At 36.1% G+C, this 15527-nt stretch overlaps 1 protein-coding gene across 1 annotated transcript in view; it reads right to left on the bottom strand.

Moving 5' to 3' along the window:
• The window catches only part of LOC127639234 (protein kinase C theta type-like), a 33236-nt gene extending 17961 nt beyond the window's left edge, over nt 1-15275 (bottom strand). The window contains exons 1-4 of the mRNA XM_052121145.1: nt 15193-15275; nt 12117-12137; nt 4394-4907; nt 43-242 (exon numbers count right to left, since the gene is read on the bottom strand). Coding sequence (XP_051977105.1) covers nt 43-242; nt 4394-4511 — 318 coding nt within the window. The 5' untranslated portion in view covers nt 4512-4907; nt 12117-12137; nt 15193-15275. The remainder of the gene's footprint in view (nt 1-42; nt 243-4393; nt 4908-12116; nt 12138-15192) is intronic.
• Nucleotides 15276-15527: the final 252 nt, after the last annotated feature.

Genomic DNA, 15527 nt, shown 5'->3' with positions numbered 1-15527 from the left:
CAATCAAGTTTCACGCAAACATACACACACACACTTTCTCACCCAGATCTCCAGTTTGCCATTCTCTTTCTTGCAGCGTGAAGCGAGGGTGTCGAGCTGGACTGTGGCCTCTGTCTTCAGCTCTGCCGTCTTGGCCTTGACCACCACATGCATCACTCGTCCCCTGTGGACGTGAGCATCAAACGTGCTGTTCCAGGGGGGATACATGGTGGGCCGTTTCTGCTTGTACACCTGACCCTTTTCTGTAGACGCACACACACAAACACAAACACAGATATGCCACCAAATTAGCTACACGGCACGAGAACCTGATTGATTTTCACCTCCTAAAGTACCAATGTGAGTAAAACAATTCTCAATGTGTTTCACAACATTCTAACTGGATTTACAACCCCTGAAACTAATGCTGCTTTAATGACACAATGCAGGTACTGTTTGATTTTAATCTGATCGATTTTTCATGCAAGGAAACAAATACAGAACCTTGAAAGTGGAGCATTTTGATAAAATGTCAACACTTGGGGCCTGGATAGCTCAGTGAGTATTGACACTGACTACCACCCCTGGAGTCGCGAGTTTGAATCCAGGGCGTGATGAGTGACTCCAGCCAAGTCTCCTAAGCAACAAAATTGTTCCGGATGCTAGGGAGGGTAGAGTCACATGGGGTAACCTCCTCGTGGTCACAATTAGGGGTTCTCGCTCTCAATGGGTTGTGTGGTAAGTTGTGCGTGTCTTGCAGAGAGTAGCATGAGCCTCCACATGCTGTGAGTCTCCACGGTGTCATTCACAACAATTCACGTGATAAAATGCGTAGATTGACGGTCTCAGAAGCGGAGGCAACTGAGACTTGTCCTCCACCACCTGGATTAAGGCAAGTGGCCACACCACCACATGGACCTACTAAGTAGTGGGAATTGGGCATTCCAAATTGGGAGAAAAGGGGATTAATTTTTTTTATAAATTTTTTTATTTTTTTTTATAATAAATACCCCTAGATAAAGGTTTCAATGTGAAAATACTATCTTGTATCCTAGTGTAAAGAAGTCAATGGAAAGGAGGAGGCGAGAACCGGCTTTTCAATATAAATAAAACTTAAACAGACACAAACACACATGACGGACATGTCCGTAAACTATCTCTCTTTCCCACACAATCCTCCAGTCGGCCTTTATCCCTCTCTGAGGCTTGATTAGCCTGATAAGGGACCGGGTGTGTATGATCACGACCCGGCCCCACCCTACGCCCTGCCACACATAGCTTAGTATACAAAGACAATTTGAAATAAGCCATTTGCTGGCTGATTTCCCTGAAGAATGTAAACATTGTGGCTTTGTGGCGCTTTCAAATATTGCTCTGTTTGTGAGCAATCCTAACCATCCTGACACACCAACATTGGCTCAACCACTGGCATGAGTTTGGGGACAACATGAACACACAAGAAGTTGATTCCTAGAGTTCCAGTACCATAATAGACCTTATTCACGCTTGTGCCATCGTTCATTTTGAATGGGAATGACAGCAAGGTTGTGAGTCATCAATTTATTAGACAAGGCTTCATGAAGCCAACATCAAAGTTTGTCAAGACAAACTAGATAGAATAGAGAATTCATTGGTCAGAAATTGTGCAGAAATGATGCACTTCACCTTTAAAGTCAACAGGGATGCGACTTTCGTAGTACAGATTCCAAATGTTATTGTGCACGATTTCCAGCTTTGGGGAAGCTTCTTTAAAACTGTAGTTTGACAAGCTACTCATAATTTTAAGTATTTAAGATTAAATACTTTTGAAGATACACTTTTGAATAAGTAGTTAGCTACACTACAAGTTACTATCAAAAACTAGCTAGCTACATTGAAGCTACTTAATGAGGCAATATCTATTTTAATGTTACTATCAAACCAACAATATTAATAAAAACAATTACACTAATGACATTTATTAATGAATGTTTGAATTAAATATATGAAATGAATTGAACATATTTCATGAATCGTAACATTAATACAGTTAATAGTGGCCATAAAATAAAATACAACAGTATAAAATACAAACAAAAATGATCAGACACCATTAAAAAATCATTTTTATACTATACTTCACACTTTTCAGTCCTGCTGTGACCAGGTGTAGCCTACTCCCTAAAGATCACATTTTCATGACAAACTCTCTTTAGGCTGGAATCTTTTGTTCATGTCACATAATATTTAATATGATTAATCTGTGAATAAAGACTCAGGGCTTGTTTCTCCCCTCACCTGGGTTCATGCTCATTGTATTTTCGGACTTTTTTGCCATTGACATGCAAGTGCAGCTCTACAGGTCACATGCAGAGGTTGCTCTACAAATATTTGTTCGCTTTGATCAGCTCCAAAAAAAGTGGACGGATGGTCATTATTGTTGCATAATAATTCATGCTATAAATTTATTTTACCCATCATTTAATTTATTTAACATGAAAATAATAGTTCATGCTAAGAAATGCAGAATTCTGCATGAAAGTAAGTATTAGAATAATATTGACTGTATATTTATAAATATTACAATAATAATTCACTCTCTGCTCTCAATAATGCACAGATGATGAGAAGCAAACTTGCTACTTGCTGGAAAAGTTACTTTTGTTTTAAAAGCAGCTGAGCTTCTGTCAAGCTAAGTCATGTAGTTCAGTTAGTCGTGTCGCTACATGCAGTTAGTTACTCCCCAACACTGAGGATTTCTCAGTGCACATTATTCTAAAGGAATGAATGTTCATCTAGGTAATCTTTTATCCTAATGTAATTACAAGCCCTTTTATTTTTCACCCCCTCTCTTCTCTCCTTCTCTCCTTTCTGGTATACAATGCCCACTTTTCAATGGATTCATTCAAGTCCCATCCTACTTTTTTGTCTCATCAATTATGCAAAATGAATTGTGAATGCTTGTTGACTTTAATGTTTGATTTTACATCCAACATAGATACAAACTAAATGGTGTGGTGTACTTGACAGGGAAGAAGTTATAAGCATGCAAGAGATTTGAGACGGGCTTGGCTCTTTAGAGTTTGACAGGTCTGTGTGGTTGTGGTTAGTTACAAATAATGAAACCAAGTGCTTGCTGGGAACTCCTCGTGTCAGAAAAATTAAGCTGTCATGTCTATGAGTGCACAAGTGTGTTCAATTAAATCTAAAGTGTGTTCAAATGCTTATCACTGAATCTATGTAATCCTTATCAGCTCTTTCCGATTTACCCCCAAAACTTTATAAATACTCATGTTAGTGCAAGCAAATAAAATGTGTAAAAGGATTGTTTAGAATTATAGTGGCCCTTAAAAGCATTTGGACTACTAAGCCATACTAAATAATGTATGAATGTTAAACTAAGTGTTAAACTAAGTGGCATTTATTTTAACAGTTAAAAGTATACCTCATTTCACCCGCTCTACCTCATCTATTTTTTAGGAGTTACCCCCCCACCTCCTCTTTAGTATTCCTCAACCATTCTCTTATGAATGTTGAAATATAAAATGCCAAAATTGCACGCTAACACACACGCACATGCACACACACACACACACACACACGCACAAAAGATTTATTTTGTAATTGCTAAATTATGCTCTTAAAAAGTGCACAAGATTTGTAAAAGTGTAATATTCATTATTAAGTGTATATTGCATTTTCATAAATCATATTTGTATTATTATTTTATATCTATATAAGTTTACAATTACAGGATTTCAAACAAAAATAGCAAAAATAAGTTTTGAATTATATAATGTAGAAGATATCCTGTCATAGTAAACTTGTATAGATATATAAAATAATAATACAAATATGATTTATGGAAGCACATTATAAGTGTGTTAAGCATCTAATACCGATAGCTCTATATTAATAATCTAATATATTTTTGGCCACTGTATCTAATGAGTCCCGTTTAAAAAACTAAAAATCGAAATAGATGAAATCCAGCATATTTTGGCTGTCAAATACAATCAGACAGGATGCAAATGATATGAAAATAGTAAGATTCTTTAGTAATATCTCCATATTTTGATAACTAATCACACTTGTCCTTCTGCTGTCATATATTCACATACACACTACTGCTGAATGGTTGAGATAATGACTAATAAGTGACAAATCAGTTCTTCTATGAAATGGTGCGATGTGCATGTGATAAACGAGAGAAATGTGCTGCATGAATCACAATGTGAAAGGAGATAGGAAAGAAACAGATACCTGCTCTTTACTGACAATGACACTTATGACACACATTTCCCTTAAGACACACACACAGGCATGCAAAACATTGGTAGATTGTCATTAACTGTTCAGACAGATGTTCACGCACACTTGCTAAAAGCCTCTGAATTTATTTATTTATTTGCTAAATGTAGCTAAACTGTCTTACCCGTCTCCACTGCCTCTTTCATGTGTACAGCGCAGTATGGATTGAGCACTTCCTCATGGTAGGCAAGCCCAGGGTCCATCTCAAAATTGGAAAAGCCAATCCTCAGGAATGGAGACATGACTCCAAACTCTAAGATCCAACTGTAATCGACCTCTGATATATGATGTTAAATTCCACTGTGGGTCTCTTCTGTTCAATGATGTACTCTTATTCACTGCTTGATTTTACATTTATGATGTCATTATATCTGTCCTTGAACTCAGATGGCTTTCAGTAGTGGACAGGGAGAGGTCCCCTGGAATTGTGTGTCCTTAGCTCTGTGACATCCAAAATGTATTTTGTGTGAGTGTTCAGTGTTGAAACGTTGTTCTTTGTCCAACAGATCCCCCACAAGTATCTCCTCAGATGATCTGACTGTGTTTATCTCACCAATCCTGTCCTTCAAAGTTGTTTTAGGAGGAATGTTGCTGGGATTAAAATTTGATGGTGATCAATCCTTCAAACTTGGAAAAGACTACAAAAACAGAATAAAGTATAATGTAATGAATCATATATAATAGTAACTGAATCATAAAAAATGTGTAATACATGATAAATTAATAGTTAAAAGTTAACTATTACAATGAATATTATAACAATAGTATTATAAATAGTAATAATAGTAAATGGTATAACAATACATTTATAGTAAATTAATAATCATTAGTATATCATAAATATTAAATTAATTATAAATAAATGCATAGTAGTAAATACATAATAAAAAGGTAATACATAGTAATTTAATAATAAATGGTAGTTATAATAATGATAGTAAAAGGAGTAATTATAGAAAACAGTACAATAATAAATTAATAATCAATCATATATAATAAATAGTAACTTAGTTTTACATATCAGTATAAGAAATAATAATAGTAATAATCATATATTATTATAGTATAATAATTCATATAATAGTATGTAATAGTAAATGAATAATAGAAAGTTAAGAATACATAGTAAATTAATAAAAGTAAAGTAAAAAGCATAATAATAGTACTTAGAAGTAGTAAATTAATAAAAGTATAGTAAATAAAATAATAATAAGTGAATAGTAAATTAATAAATAGTAGTATATCATAAAGAGTCAATTAATTATAATTTTAAGTGTAAGAAATAAAAGTATAACAATAAATTGGCCAGTTCACATTTTAGCAGATTTAATGTGCAACAACTTGAATTAATTTTATTTGATTTTATCTGTAGTAAATGTTTTTTTTAATGATTTTTCTAAAAAGAAATTAATAAAACATTTATTAACATTTTCAAATTTTTTATCAAGTTATTAAGATGACCGTCCTTTGATTAACTTAATTGCAGAATAGCAATCAGAATAAAACAAATCACCTGTAACTATTTATATAACAATATAATAACAATAATATATCAGTCCAAACACTTAGACAAAAGTAGTTAAGTATAAGTTGGACATTAGTATTACTTAGCAATCACTTTGTAATTACATCAAAACATGAACACTGTAAAACAAAGTGTGACCAATAACATTTACCAATATTATTATATTATCAAATGCTTAACAAATTTTGTGAAGCAAATTAAAATACTTAGAAATGTCATAAAACTTCATCAAATGTTATCAGAGCTTTCATAAAATGTTATATATTTGTAAACATTTTCACATATTTGAATGTTTATATACTACTGATCTGTTCAGCATTATTTAATGTGTTAATAAAGTTAGGATGAGGGAAGTCATGGAGCTGGAAGGGATTATTGAAAGTGCAGAGGCAGAGCTGAACTGCCGAATGTTGTCTGCATCCTCAGAGAATTGACCCAATTGAAATACAGATATAATACTATTTTGTCGCGGAAGGTGGAATTTTTTCTATTCAGGGCAAGACAGTCATACTTTGAGTCAGGGGACAAAGCATGGAAGCTTTTGGCTAGATATAAATCAGAGAGAATCTTTTTCTACCATTCCCTCAGTGAAATCTGCTGGTGGTGAAATATTTAACATTGATATTAATAATGCTTTTAAAGAATTGATCTCTGTAGTTCCACGTCTTCATCTACTGAAGAGGATGTTAGAAACTTTATGGAACTATTAGAACTCCCTAAACTGACGACTGAGAAAAACTTGGAGGAGATTGGCGAGGTAATTAAGACCTTTCCTGCAGGCAAGGCTCTGGGGCCAGGCTGCCTTGCCGTAGAATTTTTTATATCTTCTTCTTTTAGATCAGGCTGAGCCGGTTGTATCATGGTTGATACTTTCCATTCTTTAATGATTCTGTATCCGCCAACCATGACACAAGCCCGGATCAGTCTGATTCTTAAAAAGGACAAAGATCCAAGCAAGTGTAAGAGTCCAGCTAGATGCAAAAATATTATCAACATTTTGGCTAACCGATTAAGTAAAGTTATGACATTTCTTATACATATAGATCAAGTGGGGTTTATTTGGCTTATTTTTACTTTGTAGACACCCTGTAGTGGCGGTACAAACAAATGGATTAATTTCTGATTATTTTCCTCTGGATTGGGACACCTGGCAGGGTTGCCCTCTTTCCCATTATTGTTCTGTCTTTCCCTGGAACCATTAGCAGCAGCGACAAGAAAGGAGGATAGTTTTCCAGGGTGGAGGTGTGGCGCATAAGCTTTTGCTTTGCACAGATGATGTTTTATTATTAATCTATGACCCCACTTGATCTATGCCTTTCCTCCACAGATTTATAAGTTCCTTTTCTAAATTATTTGGATACAGAGTTAATTAGTCTAAATCCAATGCTTTGACTCTGACAGCGTACTGCCTGGTAACGGCTTTTCAGCCGGGTGCCTTCCAGTGGCCCAAACAGGGCACTAAGTATTTGGGAATTTTATTCCCAGAAAATTTGTCTGATTTAGTTGGAGTTCATTTTGTCCTTTTAATAAAAATGTTTTCGAGTGATGTGGGCAAGTGGGCTTCATTACATTTATCTATGATTGGGAAGGTTAATGTTCTTCAAATGAATTGTATTCAAAATTCAACTATTGGTCGCTTCCACCTGAGAGAGCCCCTCCCTGGTTTAGTATTGAACAGGAAGTTTTGCCATTGCAAAGCCTTTCTATCAAACTAATCGGAGAAATTAAGTTACACCCCGTTATCTCCTATTTGCACTCTGTATGGACAAAAGTGTCCAGAGTGTTTAATTCAGACATGTATTTAAATGTTACCTCGATCATATGGCTGAACCCAAAATGATGTATTAATAAGTCAACTTTCTGCTGGTCAGAGTGGATTGTGAGGGAGATTAATAGGCTCAGTGACCTATATGAGAATGGAGTGTTGAGATCCTTTGAAAATTTGGTTTAAAATTTTGGGATTACCAGATCTCAGTTCTTTAGGTATTTACAGCTGCACCGCCTGCTCTGTACTTTGGGAGTAGCATACTCCCCCCTAAAGTGGCAGAGGTCATGAGACATCAGTGTATTACTCCCTGCTAATTCAGAGTCTGGGGGATGGAGCTTTAACTTATGTCAAGAGATTATGGGAGAAAGATTTAAACTTGAAATTGGAAGAGGGAGTGTGGGCTGGGATTCTAAAGAATGTCAAGTCTGCATCTAGAGATGTAAGGGTTCGCCTTATGCAATTCAAGTTTTTACATCGATTCTATTGAACCCTCTCTAGATTGTATAGACTTGGTATCAAAGACACACCCACCTGCTGGCAATGCCAATCAGAAGATGGAGACACAACCCATATTTTTTTGGTGGTGTGTTTAGATCCAAGAATTTTGACTGAGGGTTCAGAGTTTTATGTGTGACATATTGTAAACTCAAATTCCATTGTGCCCAAGACGCTGTATGTTAGACGATGAGGCGGTCATCAATATAAGGAATAAACACTTAACAATTGGAGTCCTAACCAGTGTTACGATCGCCAGTGATCTTAAGGGGTTGGAAGTCGGCTGGAGCGACCCCATTTCAAGAGTGGTGCTCAGAAATGGGGAGGGTGGCGGCTTTCGAAGAAGGGGCATAGAGAAGAGTGGGGAAATATTAATTGGAATTATACAATCATCTGTCATAGCACCCCAGAAAACAATGTCGAATAATTTCCCTCATGTGCAACTTCAATCCTTCGCTATCATAGGTCATGAAGAGCTAACAAAACTTATCGAAACATCAAAAGCCACAACTTGTTTGTTAGATCCTATACCAACTAAGCTCTTAAAAGAGGTATCTCCTGTAATATCAGAACCTCTTCTTAATATCATTAACTCATCGCTATGCTTAGGACATGTCCCAAGAAACTTTAAAATAGCAATTATCAAACCGCTAATTAAGAAGCCACAACTTAATCCTGGAGAACTTGCTAATTATAGACCGATTTCAAATCTCCTGTTTATGTCAAAAATACTAGAAAAGGTAGTATCCTCCCAAATATGTTCATTTCTACAGAGAAATAGTATATATGAAGAATTTCAATCAGGATTTAGGCCTCATCACAGTACAGAGACTGCACTTATCAGAGTTACAAATGACTTGCTCTTATCATCTGATCGCGGCTGCATTTCTCTTCTAGTGCTTTTAGATCTTAGTTCTGCATTCGACACGATAGATCACGACATTCTCTTGAATAGGCTAGAGAATTATGTTGAGTGGCATTAGCATGGTTTAGGTCATATTTAGCAGACCGCTACCACATTGTCTATGTAAATGAGGAATTGTCAAACCAAACAAAAGTAAAATATGGAGTGCCACAGGGATCAGTTTTAGGGCCTCTGCCTTTCTCCATGTATATGCTTCCCCTGGGAGATATTATCAGGAATCGTGGAATAAGTTTCAAACTGCTATGCTGACGATACACAACTTTATATTTCTTCAAAACCTGATGAGATTTCACAATTCTCAAAATTAGCAGAGTGTATTAATGAAATAAAAGATTGGATGGCCAGAAATTTCCTTCTACTCAATTCTGACAAAACAGAGGTTCTAATTATTGGACCAAAAAACTCTAAAAATAAGCCACTAAAATATAATTTGTCTCTAGATGGATGTACTGTTACATCATCTTCAACAGCGAAGAACTTAGGTGTTATATTTGATACCAATCTGTCCTTTGAAAATCAAATTACAAATGTTTGTAGAACAGCATTCTTCCACCTAAGAAATATTGCTAAATTAAGGCATATGCTCTCGGTTGCTGATGCCGAAAAACTAATTCATGCGTTCATGACCTCAAGACTAGATTATTGTAATGCATTACTGGGAGGATGTCCAGCAAGATCAATAAATAAACTTCAATTGGTTCAAAATGCAGCAGCCAGAGTGCTGATGAGAACCAAGAAATATGATCATATTAGCCCCATTTTATCATCATTACATTGGCTACCTGTTAAATTCCGTATTGATTTTAAAATTCTGTTAACTATGTACAAAGCTTTGAATGGTCTAGCTCCGCAGTACTTAAGTGATCTTCTACCACGCTATATTCCAACACATTCATTAAGATCGCAAAATTCTGGCCTATTAATAGTTCCTAGAATATCAAAATCCACTAAAGGAGGAAGATCCTTTTCATATTTGGCTCCTAAACTATGGAATAGTCTCCCAAACACTGTTCGAGATGCAGACACACTCTCTCAGTTTAAGTCTAGACTAAAGACTCATCTATTTAGCCAGGCATACACCTAATTTATCCTCCAACCCACAATTAGGCTGCTTTAGTTGGGTCTGCCGGAACCAGAAACCAGAAACATTGAGCATGATCTCTTACTCTGCAATAAATTAAATGGCATCTACGCTTACATCTTTTTATTTGTTTCCCTGTCTCAACCTCGGGACTCCTATCCTGAGGTCACCAGAACCGGCTGGATCCAGCACCATTCCTGCTTCATGTTGGACTCCACTGCTACATGTCGCAGAATGATGATGACTAAATGCAGCCGGTGCCAGCCAAACATCACTTCAATCTATTATGACGGACTTCAGAGGATGAAATGATGCCAACTCCAACCTGCATCACCTCGGTCTATAGATGGACTACGATCTTGAAATGGAATGCATAGACTAACTATTGCCAACAAAAGCCTTCATCAGCCAGTTAACAAGGACAATTGCATCTGTGAACTTCTGCAATTAATCAAGATGGACTTCAAAGACTTTGGTCATTAATCTTACAGTTCAAACACAATCGATGTTTAATCACTGACCCTTAACACTTAGTTTAATAATTTTAAACCATGATTTTAACTATACATAATTAATATTTACATTACATTCAAAATGTTAGCCAGAGGGGAACTGGCCCCCACAGTGAGTCTGGTTTCTCCCAAGGTTATTTTTCTCCATTAATCTACATCTTATGGAGTTTTGTGTTCCTTGCCACAGTCGCCTACAGCTTGCTCACTGGGGTTATTAATACAATTATCATTTAATTATTTTTAAACACTATTAAAAATCATATTTTATCGAAATTACACAATGATGATTAATCGACTTTATAGACATTACAGTTTTATCGTCTGTTAATGCTGATATTCTGTAAAGCTGCTTTGAAAGGATGTGTGTTGTGAAAGGCGCTATACAAATAAAATTGACTTGACTTGACTTGAATTAGGATTTGTTTGTTGGGAAAAGGGGCAGATACTTGGCGTTCTTGGAGGGTTCTCAGAGTGGAGCATTGGAGAGAGGGGTAGTTGTTAATGTGTGTGATTATTACATTTTGTTTTTTGTGTGTGTTGTCTATGTTTTTCTTTTGTGTGTATGTGCTCATGTGTGACCACAGGGGTGTTTATTGAGGGTCGTGGTGGGTTTGGGGACTTGTGGTAGTGGTAGTAAATTTTGATTCTGTGTATACATGTTTGGCTTTTCTATGTTCAATGTATGAATCAATAAAAATGTTAATCATCAAAAATATAACGTTTAACGATTGACAGCATATAAAATATCATGATATGTTTTGTAACCAGATCGAAACAGCTGAAGGCTTGTGTTAACTAATTTCCATACACATGCCCTTTAAATTTCCATGACACCAATTAATAACCACCTCCTAATGTCTCAACCAATAATACACAGTTGAAAACATGTAACACACACAACTAGGCAAAAATGACTGTAAAATAAACTGCTAGGGTCAGGACAGTTAACTTATATTGGAAATACTTGTTAGAGAGAGAGAGAGAGAGAGAGAGCTGGTTTCAGTACTTACCAGTTGTTTTTCTTTTGTGTGTATGTGCTCATGTGTGACCACAGGGGTGTTTGTTGAGGGTCAGGTGGGGTTGGTGATGGGGAGGGGGATGGGTGTTAGTGGTAGTAAATGTTGATTCTGTGTATACATGTTTTTCTTTTATTCGTTCAATGTATGAATCAATACAAATATTAGTCATCCAAAAAAAAATTAAGTTATGATGATTAAAACATTAGCCCGTAAAATGAGTCTTCAAGAGTAAATGTGAGTTTAACGATTGACAGCATATAAAATACCACTATGATGTGCTTTGTAACTAGATCGAAACAGCTGAAGGCTTGTGTTAACTTCTTTCCATACACATGTCCTTTAAATTTCCATGACACCAATTAATAACCACCTCCTAATGTCTCAACCAATAATACACAGTTGAAAACATGTAACACACACAACTAGGCGAAAACGACTGTAAAATAAACTGCTAGGTTCAGGACAGTTATCTTATATTGGAAATACTTATTAGAGAGAGAGAGAGCTGGTTTAAGTACTTACCAGTTAAAAACTGTGAAGTAACTATGATGAGAGAGAGAGAGAGAGAGAGAGAGAGAGAGAGAGAGAGAGAGAGAGAGAGAGAGAGAGAACTATTATTAGATGTGAAATACAAAACTGCCATCCTGAACCACCTACAAGGAGGTTTGCCAATCACACAAACGTCATGGCAACATATTAATTTAGCTCAACCTCTATTGTGGAGACCAGGGCTAGTTGTCATTTTTCAGTTCATTTACTTGCCAAATTACTGCCAATCACGACACCATCAGACATTTTTCATCTATTTCTACATATTCACTAGGGGTGTAAATATTTGCTCTAACAATGATTTGATTCGATTACGATTCTTTACCTAATGATTATGAGGCATCATAAAATCTGTAATATGGCCACAATTCAATTGGATTATTTTAGAACGATTCATAATTATTTTCAAAAATGTTCAGACAAAGATCTTTTATTCTTAATTTAGACATCACAGCCATGCACCACACTTGAGCATTAGAGTCACAGATGTTTTAGAAACATGGAGGTTTGACTTATGTGTGGATGCATATATAAACAGAACAATAATACTAATGTTACATAGATCTGATATGCATAAAGATAACATATTACAACATAATGACTTGATTCAAACACACAATAACAAAAACCAATGTATGCAAACTGTGGAATATGTCTTATAGACTTGCATATCATGAACCAATAATTACAAATGAACTATGTGTGGACAGATAAGGCTCACGTTTGAATCAAGCTGGCAAAATAATTTAAAAAGTATTTATTGAAAGCTTATAAAGACGGGTTTACACCATATTGTACCTGCAAGTTGCCTATACATTTTCAATGGGCAGCTCCACTTGTTAAGCACATTCATGAGAATGTTGCAATGGGTCATCGATCAATCAGAGGTACAGTAACTTTTAAGCAGCTGGAGTTTAGCTTTTAACTGGTTAGTTCCCTTTAGAACAGTCTGAAATCGCTGCCTATTCCCTAAATATAAAAGTTTATGGATATATATAAAAAAAATATTGGAGATATCTAGCAATATATATATACATCATTTGATAGTAATTGGAGAAGAAATGGATGTAAACAGTTATGTATAATGATACAGACAGCAGAATTTGGCAGCATTTATCCATCCATTTACCCACGTATTGTATAGTGTCGCAGGGAGTGAACTTGGCAGCATGAACTTTCTTAAGTGCTCTTTTTCCCCTATTCTCACATGCTATGCGTGTCTGTTGCAAAAAGGCTTGTGTAATATGAGACGGCATCTTTATCACATTTGGCTTTAATTTAGTAATGATAATTTATTCTAAAAATCCGTAATCAATGCATCAGAATTTCTTTTTCAGATAATATTCATTATTCCATCTGGCACTACAGAGACTTGGGTTTCGAAACCATGGGAACCAGGAAGTAATCACATTCACATAAACAATGGGGTAAGCATGATTCGGAGGTTGCATTTTCGCTGTCAAATAAAACATGTTCTCCACTGATGGTTAGGTTTAGGGTTGGGGTTTAAATACATTTGAACTAAAAATAATTTGCTTTTGCAACACTTTGTAGACCTTTCACTCTGAAACTGGAGCTCACATTAGCCCATATATTCAACAACACTTCCAGCTTTGGCCACTGGGGGCAGTGGTTTGAATTTTATTAAGCACAGACCAATTTCAGAAGCAGAACTTTCGTTATCCTGTTGACGAATTTACAGTTTGACCAGTCTAAACTCGCACAGCTATGTAGGAAATCAGCGATCAGTCTGACACCCTATCTACACCAGAAATGTCGCGTTGCGCTGAAACAGATTGAGGCCATCTACACTGGATGTGTTGAAATGAAAATGGTAAAATGTTGTTGGCGAGAGAGGCGCAAAATGTCCATTTACTGTTGGCATGATGCGACTTACGCATCAGTTGAAGACGGCATCACTGATTATAATGGGAGCTATTTACTTTTGTCACGTTACGCCGCACCTCTTGTGTCTGGTGTACGCGGGGTGTGAATCCTCCTCGGCCAAATCAGTGCTTAAAAATGGGAAAGTAGGTGACCCATACTGTACATCATAATTTCCACCAAAATAGGATGTCCCGGCTAACATGGGACAGTTAAAAAACATGTATAACAGTAAAAGGTTTAGTAAAATAATAATAATCATCGGCAATTAATATATGTAGCTCAAAATAATTAATATTTGGCCACAAAGCAAATTTAGGCATTTAAGTTTGAGCCTTTAGATCACAAGATCTAAAGAAACATATTGTAAACTGGTAGTGTACTAACATGTTAATTTATACTCACTGCACTCAAACATATTGTTTTAGTGAAAATTGGAAAAGGTACAATATATAATACTAAAACATGCCTCTCTCTTTCAAGTAATGCTGTTTTTATTTTAAGATAAAATGTCTTGTTACTCTTTTTAGTTGTTTGCATGCATAAAACTCTCTTTTTTTTGCTGTTTAAGTGTGTCTACATATCTGTCAAGCACTTCCTGTCATTTGAGTAACAGCTCAAACCACACTTCCTGTACCATGGAAGCACTGAAGCACAGAATTTACTGCTCTTACCTGCTTCTGCTATAAGTATAGACATAAGAAAGACAAACAGTGGCAAACAGATGGAAAGGCCACAGCAGGACACAACAGACACTTTAATGTCATAACTTTTATTATGATTTTTTATGTTTAATCAAAAAGAGCATGAGGTCATTACTGACTCTATGGTTGAACTGTCCCAGCATGTGAGAGCTGCATGGGTCGCAAGCGTGTGGGATCAAACGGCAAACACTTCCATTGAACTTCCACTGGACTTCAGCTACAAATACATTTGACCTTTCACAAGCCTTTTTAGGGGTTCGATTCTTAAAGCTTGTGTGGTTTCACATGTGCACATAACAGGGCCCTGATGCCCTACGTAGAGTTCTGCGATCACCAGTGTGGGTGGGGGGTTTATGGGATTGAGGCAATCGTCTATGTTCAGTGACTGACGACATACATCAGTCACTATGTCAGAGTGCTACTGCATGACAATAAAATCATGTGCGGTTTTGTTAACTCACAGAGATGGAGATATTAGCTGCTTGTTGATCCAAAGACATCTGAAGATGCGAGGCACTTGACACAAATGCTGCGTGCGCTCTGTACTCTGTTAAAAAGCAGTCAAAGTCACTGTCAGTTAATTATGATCTGATGGATGAACTTGCGCCTCAATTTGACTTGTTTATTTAATAACATGGTGTCAACTGTGATAAGACATATGTTATGGACATTGCCGTTGTCACTGTCACTATGGTTACAGCTGTTATAGAATACAGTTGTGACTTTGGTTGTTTGTTTATACTGAGAGTATTCAAGCCACTACTGTAAGCTGTCGTATGAACAGGACATTTCAAGC

Source organism: Xyrauchen texanus, chromosome 47 (assembly GCF_025860055.1).
Source record: "Xyrauchen texanus isolate HMW12.3.18 chromosome 47, RBS_HiC_50CHRs, whole genome shotgun sequence".
In the NCBI taxonomy this organism is placed as follows: domain Eukaryota; kingdom Metazoa; phylum Chordata; class Actinopteri; order Cypriniformes; family Catostomidae; genus Xyrauchen; species Xyrauchen texanus.
This window is presented reverse-complemented; position numbering and strand designations above follow the sequence as displayed.